The sequence below is a fragment of the Mya arenaria genome, chromosome 1, assembly GCF_026914265.1.
Source record: "Mya arenaria isolate MELC-2E11 chromosome 1, ASM2691426v1".
Lineage (NCBI taxonomy): Eukaryota > Metazoa > Mollusca > Bivalvia > Myida > Myidae > Mya > Mya arenaria.
In genome coordinates, this window is record NC_069122.1 from 9005216 (window position 1) to 9026601 (window position 21386).

Genomic DNA, 21386 nt, shown 5'->3' on the forward strand with positions numbered 1-21386 from the left:
TACAAGCATGCAAAATACAAAATTGGAAGTTTAACAACTTGGCAATCTTCCTTTACTATCTACCGTCATTTGCAAATGTATTTTTGTTGGCTTATATCAGAAAAATCTGGATTATTGAATTGATGTGAAAACAGTCCAGAATTTGTCCCACCAAGTACATATAGTTCAATAAACTATAAGTACAATTCGATTACGTGCTGATATGAAAACTAATATAACTTGACCTATGATCATAATCTCACTTATCTTACACTCATAAGCGAAGAAATATCCTGGTGACACTTATAAATTGATATCAATATCTTCTTAACGGAACCAGGCGGTGACCTAAATATGTGTCCACTTTGGTTCGAATTAATATCTGGAAATTAAAGATGCAATCTTACTCCCAAGTAAGATTTACCACGATTAATAATATTGTTTTATTATTCCAAAAAGGATGAATAAATGTAAAAAACACACAATGGTTCTTACGAAGGATATCGAGTTTAATTTGAAAGAAATAAGAATTAAACATGCTATTTATACCTAATACGACTATAGTCGACCATAGTAAAACATTAAATTTTCACCAATCATTTAATATGTTTGCGCTTTCTGCTATCAAATTCATGATTACAATCTTGTTATCAGTATTAGTAAATATTTTCCATCAATGCATTATTTAGTAAGAAGTTTTAGGTTATCATTCAAAATTTATGTTTGTTTTACGTGTGTATGTATTGATTTTGAATAAGAGTGTCACTTTAACAGTGCAAATGCGAGTCACCTTGAAGTGGACAAATTCAATGTTTGGCGTGTGCCTTAGTCGCAAAGGTTCCAAGTGTCGTAAGTATCTCAAATGTTTTAAAAGTTGCTAATATCATAGAACATAAAAGTTGCGAAAGTCAGCAATACCTTTAATTGAATGACGATTGTCCTTGTTTAGTCAGCTTCATATATCTAGTTTTTTGATGTTTTTGACATAAATAATCTGTAACATTTACAGGCGTAGATTTATTTGAATGTATCGCGGTCAGCACTACCAGTTCAACAACGTAACAAATGCCAGGACAACGCGTGAATCAATGTACCCGTCAAACACAACCTTTTCAACAACGTAGCGTATGCCATGATACTGCCTTACTCAGTGCGACTGGCTAATATGATCATATTTTCCCATTTCTTCTGTTGCTATCTTAACTAAATTATCAATTTAAAAGCATCTCCGCAAAGGTTGACCAGGATATGTTTCGATATTTACAAGGCAAATAACAATTATTGAATGTTCTGGTAAACATCCGCAATCTTAAGAGTTCATACTTATGTTTCGATCTGATCGCTAAGTGCTCCTTGGAAATAGGATACATTTTAGGTATAAATATAGGACATCTATAGTTAAGATTGTGTCACAAGGCATAACAGTTTCGTATCAAATTCAAGGTAAGATTTAGTTGTATGTTAAACACATCGTTGTTTTATATTGACATTTAGAATTTTTGAGATTAAACATTTTAGTTAATGTGTGTTTTACCATAAATTCATATAATAAGATTTAATAAAGAATGCGTTAATAAAAATTTACAAAGGCGAAAGTTTGTCTGTGTAGAGAAAATGTATAAACTTTTGGATTAAATGATATTATGAATATGTTATCATACGTTCTACAGTGTATACTGAACATATATCCGTTGAGACCATGTAAGATAAATAGGACATTTCGTATTCGATTTGAATTGAAAGAAACAATGCAAAAAATAAACTTGTATAATTTTATGTGTAATGTATTTTCTGGAATTTACTTTACATTCTCGTATTCAATAAGTGATACCGTTACAAATTTTGCAAACACGATATGCATTCACTGGTCATTATCGTCAAGCACTCGATCAACTGTTTTGCCTGAAGATGAAAACTGAAGATTTCTTTCATCAATTAAATATCTAAAAAAGCAGGCCTGTTACTTGAAAATATTAAACTCTTAAACGGCAAGTTAAAACTGAATTTAAAATATTACCTCGCGAATCTAATAGGTAAAATTACAATCAAGACAACCCATGTTAACTGAGCTGGAAATATTATTTTACCGTAACATCAACGCCGGCGTATAACAATATATTTATGTATTCAAGATAGATAGCCTTTTTGGGTAACTAACTTAGGATATGTTTTCACATCTGAAAAAAACAGATAAAGAAAACCTTATTTCGGTTACTGAGTAAAAATAATGTTTTCGGTTGCTGGGCTAGGTATTGATTTAGAATATATTATTTCGGCTACTGCGGTAGGAAAAGATATAGAAACTATCCTTCTTGATGCTGAGCTAGGTATAGATATCCTCTCAGTTAAGAAGCGTGTCATGTGGAAAAAATCTTTATTTTCAGGACCAGCAAAATGAAGGGCGTTCTCCTCCTTGCGTTTGCATTCGTGCACGTTTGTACCGGCCGGGGTAAGAGGTTTTGCATTAATAGTTTCCAAAACATGATGTAGATCCTCTTTGGTTAAAACGCCGATTATGCACCAATTGTGTATTAAACAAAATTGTTAAAGTATGCATAATGATCCCATTTCAGTAATCTAGCAATCACAAATAATTTCAAATAATACCAAAATCGTCATCAACATTTAATAGAGTTGGCAAAGGTACCAGCAAACAAGTCGCTAACGCTGTGTATTTGATACCATAGAGCTGCGCAATACAAGTCATTACATATACGAGTATTATAAGGAAGACAATGTTGTACATCTAGCTTTATAAAGGGAATAACTTTTACCTTGTGCCTTTTAATTTGCATGATAAGATTATCTAAAATACGCATTTTAAACACAGCAACATCGCCTTACTTAATTCCACAGATTAACATAAATATATATTACATGTCTTATAGAGATCGTCAAAAAGAACGCTGTCATTTTTGAATTCGATGATAGTGACGAAAGAGATCTTGCTTACTATGATGCTTCATCCTTCGATGACGAGGCAGATGAGATCTTCGACGATGAAGACCTCGAAGCTCTGAAATACCCTGACGATTGCAAGCATTCAAATCTTATCGATGCTGCCAATCAGGGTGGTTGCAAGGCCAAAGCAGTAAAAAATCAGGACACGTCCGTCTACAAAGAAAAATTTGTCACCAGTATTCCTCACAGTGTCAAATCGAATCCTACCTGCAAGTCGATCATCAATGAATTAAACGCCCAATGCTCAGATGAACTGGATTACCCTGGTGATTGCAAAACATCGAAGCTAATCAATGTTGCTAATAAAGGTGGTTGCAGCGTCAAAGCAGGAAAAACAAAGCACTCGTCCGTCTTCAAAATAAAACACGTCACCAGTATTCCTAAAACTGTGAAGAAGGATAGCACCTGCGAGGCAATCATCAAGGCATTAAACGCCAATTGCTAAACAACTGACTTTGAAATGGAGTGTTTTGACTTCGTAGAATTCCCGTTTCGCTATAAATATATAGTCAATTACTAAGGTGTGTATGTATTTTGCGCTTCCGACCTAGATCTCTATTAGATTGTATATATCATTAATAAACGATGATAAAGACATCAAAGGCCATTAGTAACTATCTATTTTGACGAATGTACACTGCACTATGGAGCCCTGTAATTTAATATTTTACATATCAGATTGATTTCTCTTTTAATAAGTGCATACACATTTAAAATTCTTAAAGCGTCATACGGCTGGTAGTTTACTCAGAAAACGACACGAACATCAAAATTTATTGTATGTGTAATTGGCTTGAGAAAATGATGTGTTTTGTATGTTAGTAATATGTTTAATTCTTTAAATATTCTAATATAATCCATCTTTCTGCAACACAAGTGTTGTTGTTTTATTCACCTGTATAACAAATATTGAATGTTGTTTTCAAAACTCAAAATCAATCAATGTCCGCAATATTTCCGACTATAAACAATAATTACGTTATAAAGTGTGGGTATTGCAAAGCGCGCGAGTGTGCGTCTAAGGGTCCGGGCGAGGTGGCATGTAAAGCTGATTGTTTCTTATGGGCAGGTGGCCTTTGTAGTCTAAGAATAAACTAATGAAACGAAAGGAAATGAATATTGTAACAAAAGTTAAAAATGGTGCATAGTGTTAAAACGTATTATTATATACATCACTTGACCTTCCCATGTTAAATTATCATTTGCCCATTATAGGGGATTTTATACTGCCACACACTTACTGTAAGATATTGACCACTTGACATGATGACACGTTTTAGGTTTTCAAAGTCTGAGATGGAAGCGCTTATTAAAATGTGTTTTAAATCTCTAACTTCAGGTGTTTTCTAAACGAAATAATTACAGAATAAACTGCTGAAACATGAAAGTTGTGTGATGGCGAAAGGACTATATGATTATTTTTTGTGTTCGGTATAACAACATCAATATTGCAAGGCTTCCAGTGTGACAGTACATATTGTCAACACTGGGGTTTGCTACGCCTCGAGATACAGTATTTCCCTCATGTTTACAATATGTACAGTCACACTGGATGCCATACGATATTTATATAGTATCTTACAAAATCATAATATTGTCATTCGTCATTTGAAGTTACCTGCTTGGTAAAAACGAAATAAAAATGGTGTAATACTAATGTGAAAAACTGCAGAAACAAGCTCAGTAGCTTGAAGTTTAAACATAAACCCCGTTTAATGGCACAGAGTAAACACCAAAAGCATAGAACACAAAAACAAACAATCACAACCCAGGGACATATAAAAACAGCACAAAACTCCACAAACAACACAGTGCATATGTACTATATAAAAATAGGTATGTCTATCAAGGATTGTTAGGTACCGCCTTGGAACGGTCAGTAAAATGTAAATTTACTGGAGGTTTAAACCAGTTTACGTGCACAAACTTCACTCTTCTCCCAACAATCCTGAATAAATTAAAAACGTAAAAGGTAAATCTAATCAACATATGCATTAACTGGAGGAAACTTGATAATTAAATAAATAATTATAAACTAATAGGTAAACCCCAAGTACTTCAATGATTAGGGATCCAAACTATATCTGCAGACGGAGGAATATAATTCAGAGTACCTAATACAAAAAAGAAGTTACGATACAGTTATTGTTTGAAAGTATGATAAACTTGTGCCAACCCTCTAACTGCCCAAACATGTAACGAAAGGGCTAATAGAAACTAATAAGCCTTGTCGGAGACAACATCCACTGGAAGCAGTGTATGCGTTTATACTCTTTTCTAAAACAATACAGAAAGTATCAAAGAAAATTATCTTAGTTTACACTGTGAAGTTGTAAAATGCACTCATAAAGCTTATATATATGTAAAAATGTTCCGGCAAACATTTGATTACGCCTAAACCTTGTACAGACGATGGATCCTGGCTTTGGTTTAACGTGGAATTTGGTTGATTATGCACGTTGGTTAGATGTCTGAACATTAAATGACGTCGCCATACGACCTTTTTAGACATATACCCAACTATATTCCAACAATAATCTAGCCATTGCCCATAGAGTTTCCAAACCAAAATACAACAGGTTTTTTATTTTATTTTCAGAATATACGTTAAGAAGGCTCTCTTTGTCTATCCTAAATAATGATTGATAAAAGGCAATTTTCGCCATTTGTGAGTGTCGAGAATCATGCCAGAAAAATACACAAACTTCCCAAAAGAAACACCTTTCATGATCTAGTATATATTTACCTTGAATAGTTAGCATATCTAATACAATCTCTCTGTTGCAACTTTTTATAGCCTCTACAGAAATGTTAGGTTTGAAAGGGACTCTAACCTAAGGTTGATAGGTAGTAATGGGAAGATCGTAACATTTTTTAAAGAACGTATAAAGGATTGTCGGCTAAAGACGCTTTTTGATGAAACATACTTTCAATTCAGCCAAACCAAAACTTCGTAATAATTTTATAGTACAAAAACAATTCAGAAATGGTCAAAGTTTATAAGAAATATACATAGGTTGGAGTTTATTAAGTAATTTCTTCGTGAATAAGTAACCTTAGGAAGCAGAGCGCAAGCGACTGTGGTTTCTCATTCACAAAGAAATTACTTAATACATTTTATCTGACTTAGTGTTTGCCCCTCCCAGATTGCATCAGCTTTAGAATTAAGCCGTCCGCCTGTCAAAAAGCCTTGTAAATCAATTCAATATATTATAACGTCATTTAAATAAGCGTTGACAGTGAAAATGTGCCTTTGCATATGCAAACAAAAGGCGTGGCTATATGCGCATGCGCAGTAATAGAAATTTACTTAATCCTGAAGAGTCGTCTTCAGAAAAAAGTAACGATTCTTCATAAATAAGAAATGAAACATTTTTAAAAAATCTAGCGCCCCTGATTGGCTGACAATGTAGGGCAAACACTTATTATAGATACATGCATACGTGAGTATAGCTCATCGATATGCAAAACACATACACGGGGGACATCAAAAGACATTCTATAAATAGAGAAGTAGGTCATGTGAGGGGGCTATGGCTGGTTCGACTAGGCACATACATATTTACACTACTATCTAAACATCAAGTACATGATGTCCAAGAAATAGCAACCTACATTTTATCAATAATTCAGAACAAACTACCAGAACAGGTCCATAATCGAACATTCAATAATAAACCCTGTTCAGAAACATTTTTTCAGACTTATGTACGCAATATAGACACTTCCGTGGTGCAGCTGTTTTATATTTCATCAGATAATTTGTATTTAAAGAAAAGACTTCGAAAGTCAGAGAATGGGGTAGCGTGTTAGAACACTTTTACTACAAGTTTGTCACGATTTCGTTTCATTATTACGCAACCTGTGGTGCAAGGCGCTCTTCTACCGCTTCGAGTTAGTTTTCTTTTTTAGATTTGCAAAATAATCAACTACTCTTCCTTGCATGGACACACGGTACGGACATTTTGGCGCATGTAAATAGAACTGTATTATATAATACTTATAGGGCGGTACAAATTAAAACTTACAAACACTTCTTAAAAAGGAATTATTCACATATTTATAAAAGCGGGTGCAACTTGAAACTACATACTGTGACAGAGCATAGAACCTTGGGCTTTATGATACTCTTGCTACATTTCATTGGATGCAGCACCTGTTATTAAATTACATAGTTGTATTTAGTTCACGAGTTCCTAAATTAGTAGTGTTTATTTGAGCACACAATATAATGTTTTATATAACATTTCATAAAATCTTTGTTCCGAGTCTTATCTCAGATTGAAACTCAATACGTTAGTTAAAGTGGACCATGAATTGAAGTGAAGGGTCAAAAGTTCCATTCCAAACGTCCAATATATTTTATCTTGGGGTTATGTTTTAACTATTATTCCTCCGCAAACATTACATTTACAGACTCATTTTTATTTTCAAAATACTTTCTACCAAATTCAGCTGGTTATTATAATTAAAACATTCTTTTTTATCTCTTTTTCTTACCAGCTAGCAGATAACGGGCTGATCAGTAAATGCAAGAAATGTATCTTCGGGACTCGCGTGTATTTAGGATGAAAGTTGAGAAACCGACAACTCATTTACATATTGAAAAAACGAAATCAACCTAGTCTTCAAAATAAACTTACACATTTAATGTATAACAAAAATATGTGTGTTTCTATTTTATATGTCGATGCGACATACAACCTGAATAATTAAAGTTAATTTTCATCTTAAAGAATTTTTTACTAAAGCACGTTTACGCTAAACCCCATTTCGTGGGGTTCTTCAGTTTTCTTCGCCAGAAAGTGAAGGTCTTTCTACATTTGATAAATCAACCCCTTCATAAGTGTCAACACTATTTGTCTTTCTCTTTCCACCCTTACCCATTTCTTGGGCGTTATTTCTATTTTCAACATCTTGTTCACTTTTGTTTGGTATTGTAAATGTACTATATTCAGATACCACACCGCTTTCTGAGACTAACTCAGTCATAGTTTTATCAACATCACTAGTGTCATCGCCTTCTTGGACAAACTCAGTCATAGTTTTGTCTACATCACCAACACCATTATCTTCTTCTTGCAACCGTCCAGCAACTCTTTCTTGCTTTGCTATCCGAACCTCATCTGCTTCGGATGTATTGTTGTCAGCATCTTGTCTATTGTTTTCGTTGTTCACCATTTCACCACCAAGTAATAGTTTATCGGCAAATACATCGTTTACGGTTACACTGTTATTTATTTTCGCATTAATTTCATCGCTTACACTTTCTTCTCGATTAACCATGACAGTAAATCCATCACCATCTTTATTATCACCCTCTTGCGTCGGAGATCTTTCAACAACCGTCGCTCTTCTTTCACTAACAAACACGTCATCCATTTTGTTCTCCAAATCTTCTAAACAAATTCCGCTGTCATCCGTCGGCGGAACATCCGCTTCGTTCTCGGGATCCCCGGTCTCATTCTCGTCCTCGTCATACTGGAAATAGCTACAACTTCCGACTCCACTGATGTCTGTATCGGTTTCAGTGTCGTCCAACGCTTCGCTTCCACCAAACAGGATTGAATCTGAAAATAATATATACTATTGGTCAATGAGGTGATTCTATGCGATTCTTATCAAATTAACTGTTTGATCAGGGTAATATACCATAACCACTGAATTTATACGTTTTGTGTTAATTTTGGATGCTATATTGACTGATTAATGGACTGGCGTTTTAATTAATTAATTGGTGGATTAAACCAGAGTTCAAAATTTGGATTTGATATCTGATCCCTTGTTTTTTTGTTCAAGACAGTAGAATATTCCTTGGTAGAAAAGAAAGACGTTTTGAATAAATGCCATAAAATTGACAAAATAGTGCGTTTGTTCTTACGTGTATCAAACTCCGATGACCCGATGCTATCCGTGTCCGCACCAATAGCCGGCATCCGGGGAATCTTGGCCCAGAGGCGTTCCCGGCGCGCCTGGTGAATCTCCTCCGAAATTTCTTCCAACTTCCGGAGCGCGGCAGTGTAGCGCATCTTGCTACATTTGATCCCCGCGTGAAGGTCGGTGACATTCTGTTTCTGTTGCTAGAAGTGTTAGAAAGGGGTCATTGAAAATAAGTTCAAAGTTTCTATTTTTGTTACGTTGAACGTGTAACTCGTGTTCGGACGTACAGTACGTCATCGTTTATTAAATGTACTGATAAATAGAAACGTACATTATTTAAAACATGTCAGATTCCATAATTAACTGAATGAAAACTTTGATACGTCAAGAAAGCATTCCATTATAAGCATGTACACAGTTGGCAATTTAACCTCTGCTACCGAAAATGCATATGAAAAAACCCATTATAATTAGTTAACTCTTTGATACCGAAGTTGCAGAAAAATTACAATTTAAATATTTTGAGAAAATCTAATTTGAAACACTTTTAAATTATTTTATATCTAAAAAAAACCCGTTAAAATGGCATTTTACAAACCATGAGCGAGTACCTTTAATATACTTGATTTATACTTGATTTACAAATGGAAACACGATTTAATTACCATAAGTTTCATATCCAGTTCTGCTTTAAGCTCAAAGTATGGGCGCGCCTTTTTAATTGATTTAGAGAACTTCCGCTCGAGCAGCTGAATTCGTGTTGTCATTTCCGAGTACCGGCTTGCCCGCTTCCGGTGCTCCTGTTCGCGTTGCGTCTTTTCTGCTTCCGCCTCCATCAACTTCAAAACAAAACAAAAGCCAATTGTATAATTTTAACAATAAGCCCATTACACCGAGAACAATTCTATTAGAATGTGTGAATTTCCAATGCAGACACCTTCAACAATAAGCTTAATGCCTTAAAGGGACTGTGTCACAGATTGGCACCAAAAAAGTTTTTTTCTGTAACGAATCTCAGGACAATTATCTAACAGAATGTGTTACGCTTTGATATCATAATCGTAAAAAAGTACCAAAATGTAAAGAAAAAATGGGTCGGAGACCGGGTTTGAACCCGCTTCGCCAAAATTGAGGTCCAGCGTCTAACTCACCGAGCTATAAAGGCTTATACTAATCGGGTGACATAATTAAGCTATACACCTACCTCGGTTATATCACGCGATAGCACAGACTAGCCAATCACGCATAAGGAATTAATTCTACCTGGTAGACATACCCAGTAATCTTTTTAATGGAAAAATACGAAATAACTGCTAAACTTAAATAAATTGTAAACTATGTGGTACTTCAGTTAGTAAGTTTCAATGCATTGTACACATAGATGCCAAGTTTATGTCAGTTTTCGACAATTCTCTTTTTTTTTTCGCTATTTTATCATACGTGAGACAGCCCCTCTAACTCGAACTTTGGCAAATGTCCATTCGGCGAGTCCTCGGTTAGATTGTTAGTCATATAAGGCTTTTTGAGTAGACAAATGTAAGCCTAGTAAGAGCTACCCTGTTAGATTAAAGTGCACCTGTGTAAAGCACTGTCACACGGGATTCCGCTTTAACATCCATACCAGAAGGCGATTCGCGTTTCTACTGACGTGTGAACAAAAAATAGGTCATAAATTTCGCAACACGTAAGCCATTTTAGAAATTTTCAGTCGAACAAATTAAGGGATAAAAAAGGAATTGGGTGTCTCTTATACTTGCACTTGTAAAAGTGAAAACAATTGGGATGCTACAAGTGGGCTCATTGCAACATGATAGGAAAGAGAATGTTAACCTTACCATCTAACATAACGTATGTAGAACGTGTTTCAGTTATAAAATCGTCATTATTTATACGTTTAATTCTTATTGATTGACCACTAAATCATTTTTGCATGGATTATCATTGGGGTTTTTTAAACAACTAATGACGCTTACATTATTAAATGATAAATCAAAAAGAGGCTATAAAACGAAATTTTACTATGATTACAAATTTTATTGAATATTATTGAATTCTAATAATAACGTAATGCTTTCGGCAAAAGCTTTTGATATATTCAGACTTAAAATTTTGTATCTATATTTTTGTAAAATGAATTTAAACCACTGTAGCATTTATTGAATTAATGATGGGCGGCTTACCTTAAAGCTGCACTGTCATAAGTGGACCGTTTTAACAACTTTTAATTTGTTTTTTCTTAGAAAAAGCCATTTTTTTAAATAGAAACCAGTGATATAAGATACATATTTACGGCAGAAAATTGATGTTTTATGTCGAAAAACTAATTTTTCTTAAAGCGTACAAGTAACGCGTTTAGTCATAAAACTTCAATTTTCGAGCGTAAATGTTATAAACTTCAATCTGATATTTTGTCACCAGTATTTTATCCGTGGTTTGCAGATATTTACGCAAAATTGGTTCATTTCAAGACAAAAACAATAAAGTAGTCAATCTGTGAGAGTGCAGCTTAATGTTTGTTAGACAAAAACTAATAACTAAGGTTTCATAAATACAGGACATAACTAACCGTACCTTAGCAATGCCATGGTTAAGTGCCTCTTGCCAGGCGGATGTAAGTCTTGTGGCGGCACCTCCGGTAGCCTCCTGCTTCAGGCGGCTTTCGGCGAGTGCTACTGTCTCTCGTGCGGCCCGGCAGACGCCAACGGCTGTCTGATATTGGCGGGCCGCCTTGAGTGCCTCACTTTGAGCCTTAAAAGAGAATGGGCATAGAATAAAGGGACATGTCCTTTAGATTTGATATATAAAAAAAATCAGTAGTTCACATGTTCATTTAATAATGTTCATGATGTCATACTTCCTAGTTTTTACACTTCATGATTTTACTTGAAGCTACACTCTTACAGATTTACCATTTTTACATCTTTTTTATTATGTTTTATTATTAAATTAATGTTTTACGGCTTAAACCGTTACTAACGGTTTAAGAAAAATGCATAAAACATCAATTTTTGAACTTAAATATAAAAATCTGCCATCTAATTTTTTGTCAGCAGTCTTGTATAACTGGTTTCCATGGATTTTCGCAAAAGTTGGCTCGTTCCAAGACAAAAAAAAGTTGTCAAAACGTCCAATATGTGAGAATGCAGCTTTAACTACGAAGTTTGTCTTTTTTAAGATGAGTTGTGAAGTGTGGAATTGTGAAGCCTTGTGATAAAATCGTTAAGTGTAAAATCATGATAGATATGAATGGTGAAACAATATGGAAATTGCCCGGAACTTAAACATGGAAAGGCTTCCAAATGTGTCGAATAGATTTTCGCGATGGCCAGGGAAAACACCCAGCGCCCTACCGGAGAAAAATAAGAGTAGGAGTTGAAATGAAGGAAGGCTAAGAGAGGAAGTTAAGTGGGAGAAATGGACGGAACATGAAGCACAAAGGATAAACGAATATGGACTGATGGAAAAAGAAAAAAAACGATCTCTTAAGAGATTAGAGATGGCTTGAAAGAATGAAACGTGTTGTTAGTAAAAGACTAAAGTGTAGAATAGGATATAACAAAACATGACAAGGTGGAGTTTGAGGGATGAGAGGCGTGTGGAAAAGAAGGAATATGGTAAAGAGGGGGAGGTTGAAGTAAAAGGTGAACGGCGTGAGAGAAGGCGTGGGAAAACATAAAACAAAAGAGCGCTAATTGAAGTGAGATGGAGTTCAGATGGCGTGTGACGAGAATGGGAAAATAAATAGGAATATAACAAGGTTTTCGAGAGAAAATGGAACAGCTATCTTACATTACTTAATATTACATGCCTATCAATGTCCTTGTCTATAACATACAGTGTAAATTTAAAAGTCCAAATCACGATATTGCAGTTCTTGATTCCGTTTCTTGCTAAAAGAGATAAGTTTTACGCGGACGAGACGTGTAATGCAGGACATCAGAAGAATATTCTATCATACTTCCATCTAAATTACATGTACACGACCATCAATGAACAATGCCCTGCCATATATTTTGGTAAAAACAACAAACGGTTGCCCTTAGTAATGCCCTATCCCTGATTAAGCACCTCAGTAGTGCACTACCCACTAATTCATCTTATAAAGACACCTGTGCGGGAGCTGTCAGCTAATTAAGATGATTCGAGGACCGTGGACTTTTATCTAAATAGTTTGATTGATCGTTTCTTAAGTTACACCATTACACTTATACGTCATAATTTTAATGGTAAATGATTGTTTTCCCTGAAAGAAGATAATCCATCAAGAGATTGTTATTGTGGCTTTGAGGTTTATCTTCATAACACCACTGAAGTGCGTGATAATTATCATGTTTATGTAGTATTTTACAGGCACATAGCTGCCTATACGCGAGTACGCGGCTGAATCCACATGATTCTGATTTTTTTAAGTAAAAAACAGCCAAAATTGCAGTATGCGTACTTGACTACATGATCCTAAAACAGTCCATTTTTTTCAGTACTAAATAAATCACCTCAGAACGCCCAGAATGCACCAGATTGCACCATGGGTTTCAAATTTTTCCGAGGGGGCATGCCCTTGTATCCTCATAGCACAATTATTATGAATTCACATGATTTAAGGGCTAGCTACGCCCCTGTTTTCTAACAGAAATTGCATCATCTAGGCCAACTATTTACGGTGAGTGGATAAAGGGCGTGGTTATTAACTAGTTTTTGGTATTATATTGGTTTCACTGTGTATTTTTGACAGTTTTAAATAAAATTGCGATACCCACTCCGGAGGAGGTTTCGTCGGTTCGTTCAATCCGAAAAACAGTTCACTTTGAATAGAACAAAATGGCGGACATGTGTTGAAATACCATTTAGTTGGAAAAGGCAATCGACCATCTGCGGTTTCTTTTCCTTTGAAGAAATTTGGAAATAATTGCTGAATGCATAAGCTCCGCCATCTTGTTGAAGCTGTACACAAAACCATGCATTTGTTACTGTAAGGAAACAGGTTTCCAAAATCCCCGAAACCATTGAAACCAAAACTGAAACTTGCTTGGTATCAACAAAATCACCCTTAGTCCGATGTATACTGGACAATTCCAAATATAGAAATATTTTAGCTTTACTCAGATTGTCCCCCCATAATTAAAACATTGAATTTGGCTACATAACAATATTCATAGACAAGATAGGAAATGTATAACGTGTAATTTAAACGATATTGAAGATAAATTCCATTTTTAGTTTATTAAATGTTTAATGATATACGACAGAGTATGATCAAATTTATATAGTTACTTAATTCTGATAATTTCGTTCATCTTTCTTTATAAGATTAGCTATTTTCTATACCAAAGCTTTTAAAATAAGAGACTTGAATATAATATTAAATCACCTATAAAGACATCCTCATAAACAATACTGTTAAATAAGATTATGTTTATCAGGAAATTATATAACTTGTTTGTATTTATAATATTTTGCAAACTTATTCATTTTGTTCTTTCATGCATGCAACATTTATATTTGTTTTTGTTTTTATAACGAAGAACTGTGTATGCGTAAGTTAAACATTATGTTCTGTTCTGTTCTGTTCTGTTTTACCAGAAACTGAACCGATTACTTATACTAACATTCATATGCTGACCTAGAGCCTGTTTTCAATAAAACAAACTTAAGCTCATTTAACTCATACTTTTTAGTAGAATCTAGTAGAGTGTTTTGATTGGCCTATACAATTATTGGTGAATAAAATAAATCAGATCACTCAGGCCTGACTAAGGAAAATGACAATAATTATATTTAATACTGTCCAGTGTCATATGGCCTTTATAAGTGAAGCTACGCCATTGGAGCGGATTTCGAACTTGATGGATTAAAACACGTGCATGGTTAATGGATTCCGTATTTATACTTGCAATGCGCTTACTACTGTTAATATACCACTTTCACTTATCAAACAATAAATGCTATGTCAAACGATGTTGATCAAACAGTTCACGTTAAACAATCCAACGAAGTATAAAGAGAACATCTTACACTCATTGTAGTGGAGTTTAAATTAAATGTACTATACAGTACCAGTTTTGCCTCTGTGACAAGTTTGTAGTATTCCCGCGCTTTTTGGATACTCTTCTTCCGGTCATGCGCAATTTGCTCCATCTGTCCGGAAGTGGTTGAGACTATGCTTCGGTACTTGGTTCGTGCCTCCTGGAAGGGAAATGTATGGTGGCTGATTGTTGTCATCTCATTTACACGCGACAGAGAGCAACGTTTTCACGGCTTTTCCCTCTTCAACCCCGAACATTTGGTACGTCTAACTATGGTAGAATTTAGCCACCATACTTAGACCTTTTTCTTTACGGCATGCAATATTGACCGTTAAAATATTTCGTAAATTTTGCAAAGGAGAGCCATTGAGAAAGTTGAAAGTAACCGAATGTAGTGTTCGAAATTATATTTTGTTCATTACAATGGCAGTACAATCAGTCGCTATTTATTTTAATCAGGTGAATAGATATATGTCAACAGTGGCTGGGCCAGAGGACAAAACATAATCTTGAAAACTACCCTGGTTCAAGTGTTATAAGTATGTATTTAGCAAATAAATGCGCCAATTTTCTGCGATATTCCGGCTATCATTTTTGGTAAATGCATACATTAACCTTTAAGCATTAAAATAATCTCCTAATCGCCATTCACTGCTAAGCGTGATCAAAGGGAATTTTATGCAAATACCCAGCAACATGCTTGAAGCCGGTGCGCTTTTCTGGTGGAAATACATTATATAAATTATGTAAAAGACAGTGATGGTCCAGGGAAATTGTGTTCTTTCGAAATCCCTCCTTTCTTAATGTTCAAACGAACACATAATCAGTACTTTATTTCCAACCATCGCAAAAACGACATTCATAAATGTGACTTACGTCCAACTCATTTTCAAGACGGTTGATTTCCGAACTTGCATGGTTTAGAGAGTCTAGCTCCACCTGTAAGGAAAGGAACATGTGTAAATATTGTCTTTCCTGTCTGCATTTTGTCGAAGATCAAAGGCGCACAAAATTAATTGATGTAAAAAATAAATAATAATAAAGCATGTATATCATCTTAAAGTCATTTGACTTTAATGATAAAAACACATGGTTTAGGTGCAGAAAAAGATTAGCTTTAAAAATTATTTTATTTAAATTAATAGCTACGTTGCCACAAATTCCCCACTTAAAAAGCGCTAAAACAGCGCTAATACTGTTTGTCTTTGTATCTGAATCATATGCATATTTTGTTTTGATCATAAAACTCAAATAAGCCAAACAAGATAGTGCATTTGAATTGAAAAAAAAATGTATACTGGGTGAGTACCTAAATCGGAACAGTACCTAAATATGGAACACCCGTTATAAAAGCGTTTTTTTTCCGATTGTGATCAGTTTATTTACAATTTTAATCAATATAGATGCTTGCCTTAGATACACGTTCCAAATAACACGATACTGCGGTAAGTATTTAAAATGCTGCTATCATCATTCAAAGTTGTTCATGTGCAAATGTCAATACATGGCACACGGGGGAATGACTTCATGCTTGCAACAATTACAGCATGTTGGTACAGTCTGTATTTTTTTACTTAAATCGTCAAATTCTACTGACAAAAATGATAATAAAAACAAGCTGGAAATAAAATAAATTATTAGTTTACTTAAAAAAATGTAGCAATAATTTTATAAGGAAACATAAAAATACTTAACACATTAAAACTGTTCCATATTTAGGTACTACAGGGACAAAAATGGTAGTCCTTGACTGTGCGGTTAATAAGTACTTTTCATGCAGATTGGAAGTTAATCTTGAATAATACCATTTATATCAACCAATTGGCCTAGTATGCTGATGGAAAATTTTGCAGTTATGATGCAAGTCTAACTTTTTAAATCAACTTATAGTGTGCGCCTTTATGTATAGCCGTGAGTTTATACTTATACATTTTGGCTCGATTTTGAAGACAGCTGTACGCTTATGTTTATGACCCCTTAGTCCGTTTCTAGGGTAGAATACACCAGAACTGGTGTCCCTTTGTCGGGCCGGAGAACGTGTCCCTGGAGCTTGAACCAACGACCTCATGCGTGAAAGGCGGATACATTTGACTTGACTTTAAAGATGCTGAATAAATGTTATATTACCTTGTTACGGCAAAAACGTATTTCATACTTAAAGACATCTTCTACAATCCAATTTATTCTTCTTTCTGATAAATATTATGACTAAGAAAAATAATCCATGTTACCCGGTTTTTCCAATTTTGGCGGCCATGATGGCGGCCATATTGTTTCTAGCTAGTTCATCAGTGATACGTTACCTATGTTAAAGTGCATAACAGTTTACATTGAGGCCATTGCACAGTGATGTGGAATCATGGCATTTTACGACCAAACTTAATCGGATCGATTGTTCAGAAGTTTGTTAAAGTTAACAACTTTATAAACGACACCGTTGTTACCTTTCAAACGTGAACTAGTTGATGGTGGGCTCATATATTAAATAAAACCAGTACAGCTGAAACAGTTGCCTATAGTTTTGTTAGAAAAACTGCAGATCACGAGTGTTTCCATGAAACTTTCAGAGCAGTTCAAAAAAGATTTGAAGTTAACAACGATGACGTATACAACATTGTTAAAATAAACGTTAAAATTATGAACAACCGGCCCAATTATGTATATCGAATCGTATAATTGATCATGCTAACAAATTGCGCTGTTGTGGTGTTATATTAAACGTGTTTAATGTTACTTAAGTACACCTCTCGTTCTATTCACTTGTGGTCCCTTCTATTAAACCTCTGCCTGGAGTCATTTAAGTGGAACTGGTGTATTTGTACGGTATTCCGTTTACAGAGTAAATATAAAATACATCGTCAAGCATAGAAACCTGAATTCTTGGATCGACGTAATCATCCTCTTCATCAGACGACCCGTCCGGACGTTCGTTCGTCTGTTCGCACACATCCATCGCTGAACCTGTGTATAAACAATAACTATATCCTAAAATAAAATTACGTTTACAAACATGCATATGTCACTCACTCACTCACTCACTCACTCACTCACTCACTCACTCACTCACTCACTCACTCACCCACCCTCCCTCCCTCCCTCCCTCACTCCCTCCCTCCCCCCCCACCACCACCACCCACAAACCCACCCACCCACCCACCCACCCACCCACCCAAAACTCACTTACCCACTCACCCGCTCACTCACTCACTCACTCACTCACTCACTCACTCACTCACTCACTCACTCACTCACTCACTCACTCACTCACTCACTCACTCACTCACTCACTCACTCACTCACTCACTCACTCACTCACTCACTCACTCACTCACTCACTCACTCACTCACTCACTCACTCACTCACTCACTCACTCACTCACTCACTCACTCACTCACTCGCTCACTCACGCACTCACTCACTCACTCACTCACTCACTCACTCACTCACTCGCTCACTCACGCACTCACTCATGCACTCACGCACTCACTTACGCGCTTACTCACTCACTCACTCACGCGCTCACTCGCTCACTCATGCACTCACGCACTCACTCATTCACTCACTCACTCACTTACTCACTCACTCACTCACTCACTCACTCACTCACTCACTCACTCACTCACTCACGCGCGCACTCACTCATTCACTCACTTACGCGCTTACTCACTCACTCACTCACGCGCTCACTCGCTCACTCACTCACTCACTCACTCACTCACTCACTCACTCACTCACTCACTCACTCACTCACTCACTCATTCACTCACTCATTCACTCACTCATTCATTCGCTAACTTCCTCACTCACTCATTCACTCACTCACTCAAGTGCTTACTCACTCACTCATTCGCTCACTCATTCATTCGCTAACTTCCTCACTTGAATATCAAATGATCGATTAACAGTAAACGATATTGTTACTTTATAAATACTAGTTAAACTCACCGTTAATAAGTTGAAGTCCTTTCAATATGAGGAAGTTGTTTTCAGTATTAATTCATCCCAATCCAATCACTCTGCGTACATCAGGAAGAACATGAGCGATAGTTTTCCCTATTTAATCCTGAATAAACTCTTTAAATATCTACCATGTATTTAACTGTAAATAATAAACAGTGTATTGCAAAATGTATTTAGTGCAATTGAGAGGCGATTCCCATTCAAAGAAGTCCTCTAATACATGGTGATTCTTAAATGATCTAAAGTCCACATTTAACCCAGTTCGGATAATTTACATACGACTTAATAGATAATAAAGCTCGCTCGATATGTATGTAAATGTTGATGTCTTAATCACTTTTCGTATCAACAAGTTTTCAAGTATATACATGTAAAGTCACTCATATAATTATTTACTTGTGTCTATATACTGAAATATCCGTACAAAGTGTCGCTATATATCCAGATGACGTATAATTTAAAAACAACACAATGGATTAAAATCACTGAAACGTATAATCAAACGTTTGACCACAATAGCGTACAGAAGCTGTGAACAAATGGCTTTAAAGTTTTATCACCATTCCGTACCAGATACGGATACGAACAATATGGGTTAATGTAAATATCTCAGCGGTATACATTTAATAGGAAGTTATCAGCGTATAATGTAACTGCCATTTTGCTGTATCAAATAAGTCGATATAAGTACAGTTGTATCGCGTCTGAATCAGCTGGTTGAGAGCTTATTAAAGACCCATTATCTAGTTTTGTCGGTTTATCAGTACGTATTTACAACAAAAAAATATTAACAGGATAAATAAGGCCTCTTGAATGCGTCTGGTTATACTGATAGCAGATGTGTTGACAAAATGATGTATAAAACTAATGAGTTCTTAAATTTCTTGAATTCATCTTTAAGGCCACACCAAATTGATATTTCGTTCCTCGGATTTACCGCTCCTATTTTTTTGAAAATGTAAAAAAAAAAATTTTTTTTTTTTTTGTGCGCCCGCACCTCCATTTTGATCGCCAAGCAGATTTTTTCAGGTAATAATCTATTAAAAGGCTAAAAATAATCAAGTATAGTTTTTCTACGCTAGTTTTCGTGTTTTTGTAAAGGGAAGTTACCGATGCGAAGTGTTTTTATACTGTATCTCGATCGGTTTAGCATGGGTTCAATAAATTCAATCAAAATGGCGGCTTCCGGTATAAACAATGTGGCTCGAAGTTTGGAAATTAAATCTTATTATTGACAATAAATATGTTTTGAGCATGCTTGAAGTCATTGTTGATCGTCTCATGCACTAAAGGATCATTATTTAAAGAAATCATTATGCAATAAAGCATGTGTATCTGAGACTGGTAGCGATTATATTGCGTGATTAGTGACTCGTTTTGAATGGAAATCGGAATGAACAACTTAGTACTGTAATATTTTATTCAAGTCATAATACAAGGGACCAAAATTTTACCTCGTTACGACGATGCTGAAGATGATATGGAACATGAGTCATTGTTTGGTCCAAATTGATGTATCAAGCTCATTTTTGATCAAATTCTGACAAAACAACAGTTTTGAACAAGTATCTTTTCACAAATAGCGATATAACCACTGGTCTGGATATAACTCAACATAAGAAAGCGTAAGTCGATCACCTTATATTTTGTTTTTATTTGCAGCATAATCCGGGATTGTAATGCACTTGTCAATTGTAACCACTGCCCCGCCCACCCCTCGCCCTTGTTCCAGGGGTATACCGGGGACAGCAGAGGCAATGGGCTGTGTTTTTACCTTACAGGTGGCCCCACTGTGCCTAGTGAATGTGGTTTTGTCTTCATATTGAAAATAGTCAGGAATGGGCCTCACATAGGTATTCGGGTTTGCGGGGCCATTTGGCAGGGATTTTACCAGCAGTGTGTCCTTGCAGGTCGGGTATCTTACCCGGGTTTTGAGAGACCGGAAGTCAAAGTCCCCGCTATTCCGGACTTAGGGGGGGGGAGGGGGCATATACAATTGGCTGGTGCATAAAAACATCTAAATAACCAAAAAAAAGTACTCTAAAAATATCCTTCTTTTTGTTTTAATAAGCACATGTCATTGCATTTCCTGTGATAATGAAAACAAAATTTAGTCTATGTTAAATGGAGTCTGATGTTTGATGATGCCTGTGTAAGTGATCATTTTTTACAAATACAAAATCAACCCTAAGTTATGTCTAAATACAGTTGCATATGATGTTAAACTGATTCAGGTCGATTTATATAAGTCGTTTCAAACTTTTTACTAAAAGCAGGGTTATTTATTATTATGAATGATCGTCATATTAAAGTACCTTTTAATTATATAAGAAATTAGATTTATCCATATAATGTTTGTACTAAACACGAATCATAGTGTGTATTCCGACATTTTCCCAATGTCCAGGTTCAGTTCAAGATGGCATTAAAGTGGGTTTAAGGGCAATTATTTTGAACAATCCTTCTTATTTATATTGACTTTAAGGAAAAATATATTTTTCACTCTTCGCTCGCTTCGGTTTTAATGAAAACTGACAAAAACATTTTTTTGTTTTTTCGCTCGATCGCTCCATTTTTTTTTG

General features: G+C 35.4%; 2 protein-coding genes across 2 annotated transcripts; one reads left to right on the plus strand and one right to left on the minus strand.

The window, feature by feature from the left end:
- Positions 1–1359: 1359 nt before the first annotated feature.
- LOC128233775 (uncharacterized) lies at positions 1360–3833 on the plus strand. Its single transcript, XM_052947626.1, has 3 exons — positions 1360–1422; positions 2364–2428; positions 2868–3833. The coding sequence occupies exons 2-3, from the start codon at positions 2374–2376 to the stop codon at positions 3383–3385; spliced, it is 573 nt and encodes a 190-aa protein (XP_052803586.1). The 5' UTR covers positions 1360–1422; positions 2364–2373; the 3' UTR covers positions 3386–3833.
- Positions 3834–4386: 553 nt separating this feature from the next.
- Positions 4387–19439, minus strand: LOC128233766 (SH3 domain-binding protein 5-like). The gene is made up of 8 exons (XM_052947615.1): positions 18790–19439; positions 17716–17804; positions 15720–15782; positions 14875–15003; positions 11392–11568; positions 9486–9659; positions 8822–9020; positions 4387–8510 (listed from the first exon to the last, which is right to left on the minus strand). The coding sequence occupies exons 2-8, from the start codon at positions 17794–17796 to the stop codon at positions 7726–7728; spliced, it is 1608 nt and encodes a 535-aa protein (XP_052803575.1). The 5' UTR covers positions 17797–17804; positions 18790–19439; the 3' UTR covers positions 4387–7725.
- Between the last annotated feature and the right edge of the window lie 1947 nt (positions 19440–21386).

Coding starts and splice junctions, on each gene's coding strand:
- LOC128233775 (XM_052947626.1), top strand. CDS start 2,374: ATGAAGGGCGTTCTCCTCCTTGCGTTTGCATTCGTGCACGTTTGTACC. Junction 2,429..2,867: donor GCACGTTTGTACCGGCCGGG/GTAAGAGGTTTT, acceptor CATGTCTTATAG/AGATCGTCAAAAAGAACGCT.
- LOC128233766 (XM_052947615.1), bottom strand. CDS start 17,796: ATGGATGTGTGCGAACAGACGAACGAACGTCCGGACGGGTCGTCTGAT. Junction 15,783..17,715: donor ACGTCGATCCAAGAATTCAG/GTTTCTATGCTT, acceptor CTTTCCTTACAG/GTGGAGCTAGACTCTCTAAA. Junction 8,511..8,821: donor GTCATCGGAGTTTGATACAC/GTAAGAACAAAC, acceptor TATTATTTTCAG/ATTCAATCCTGTTTGGTGGA.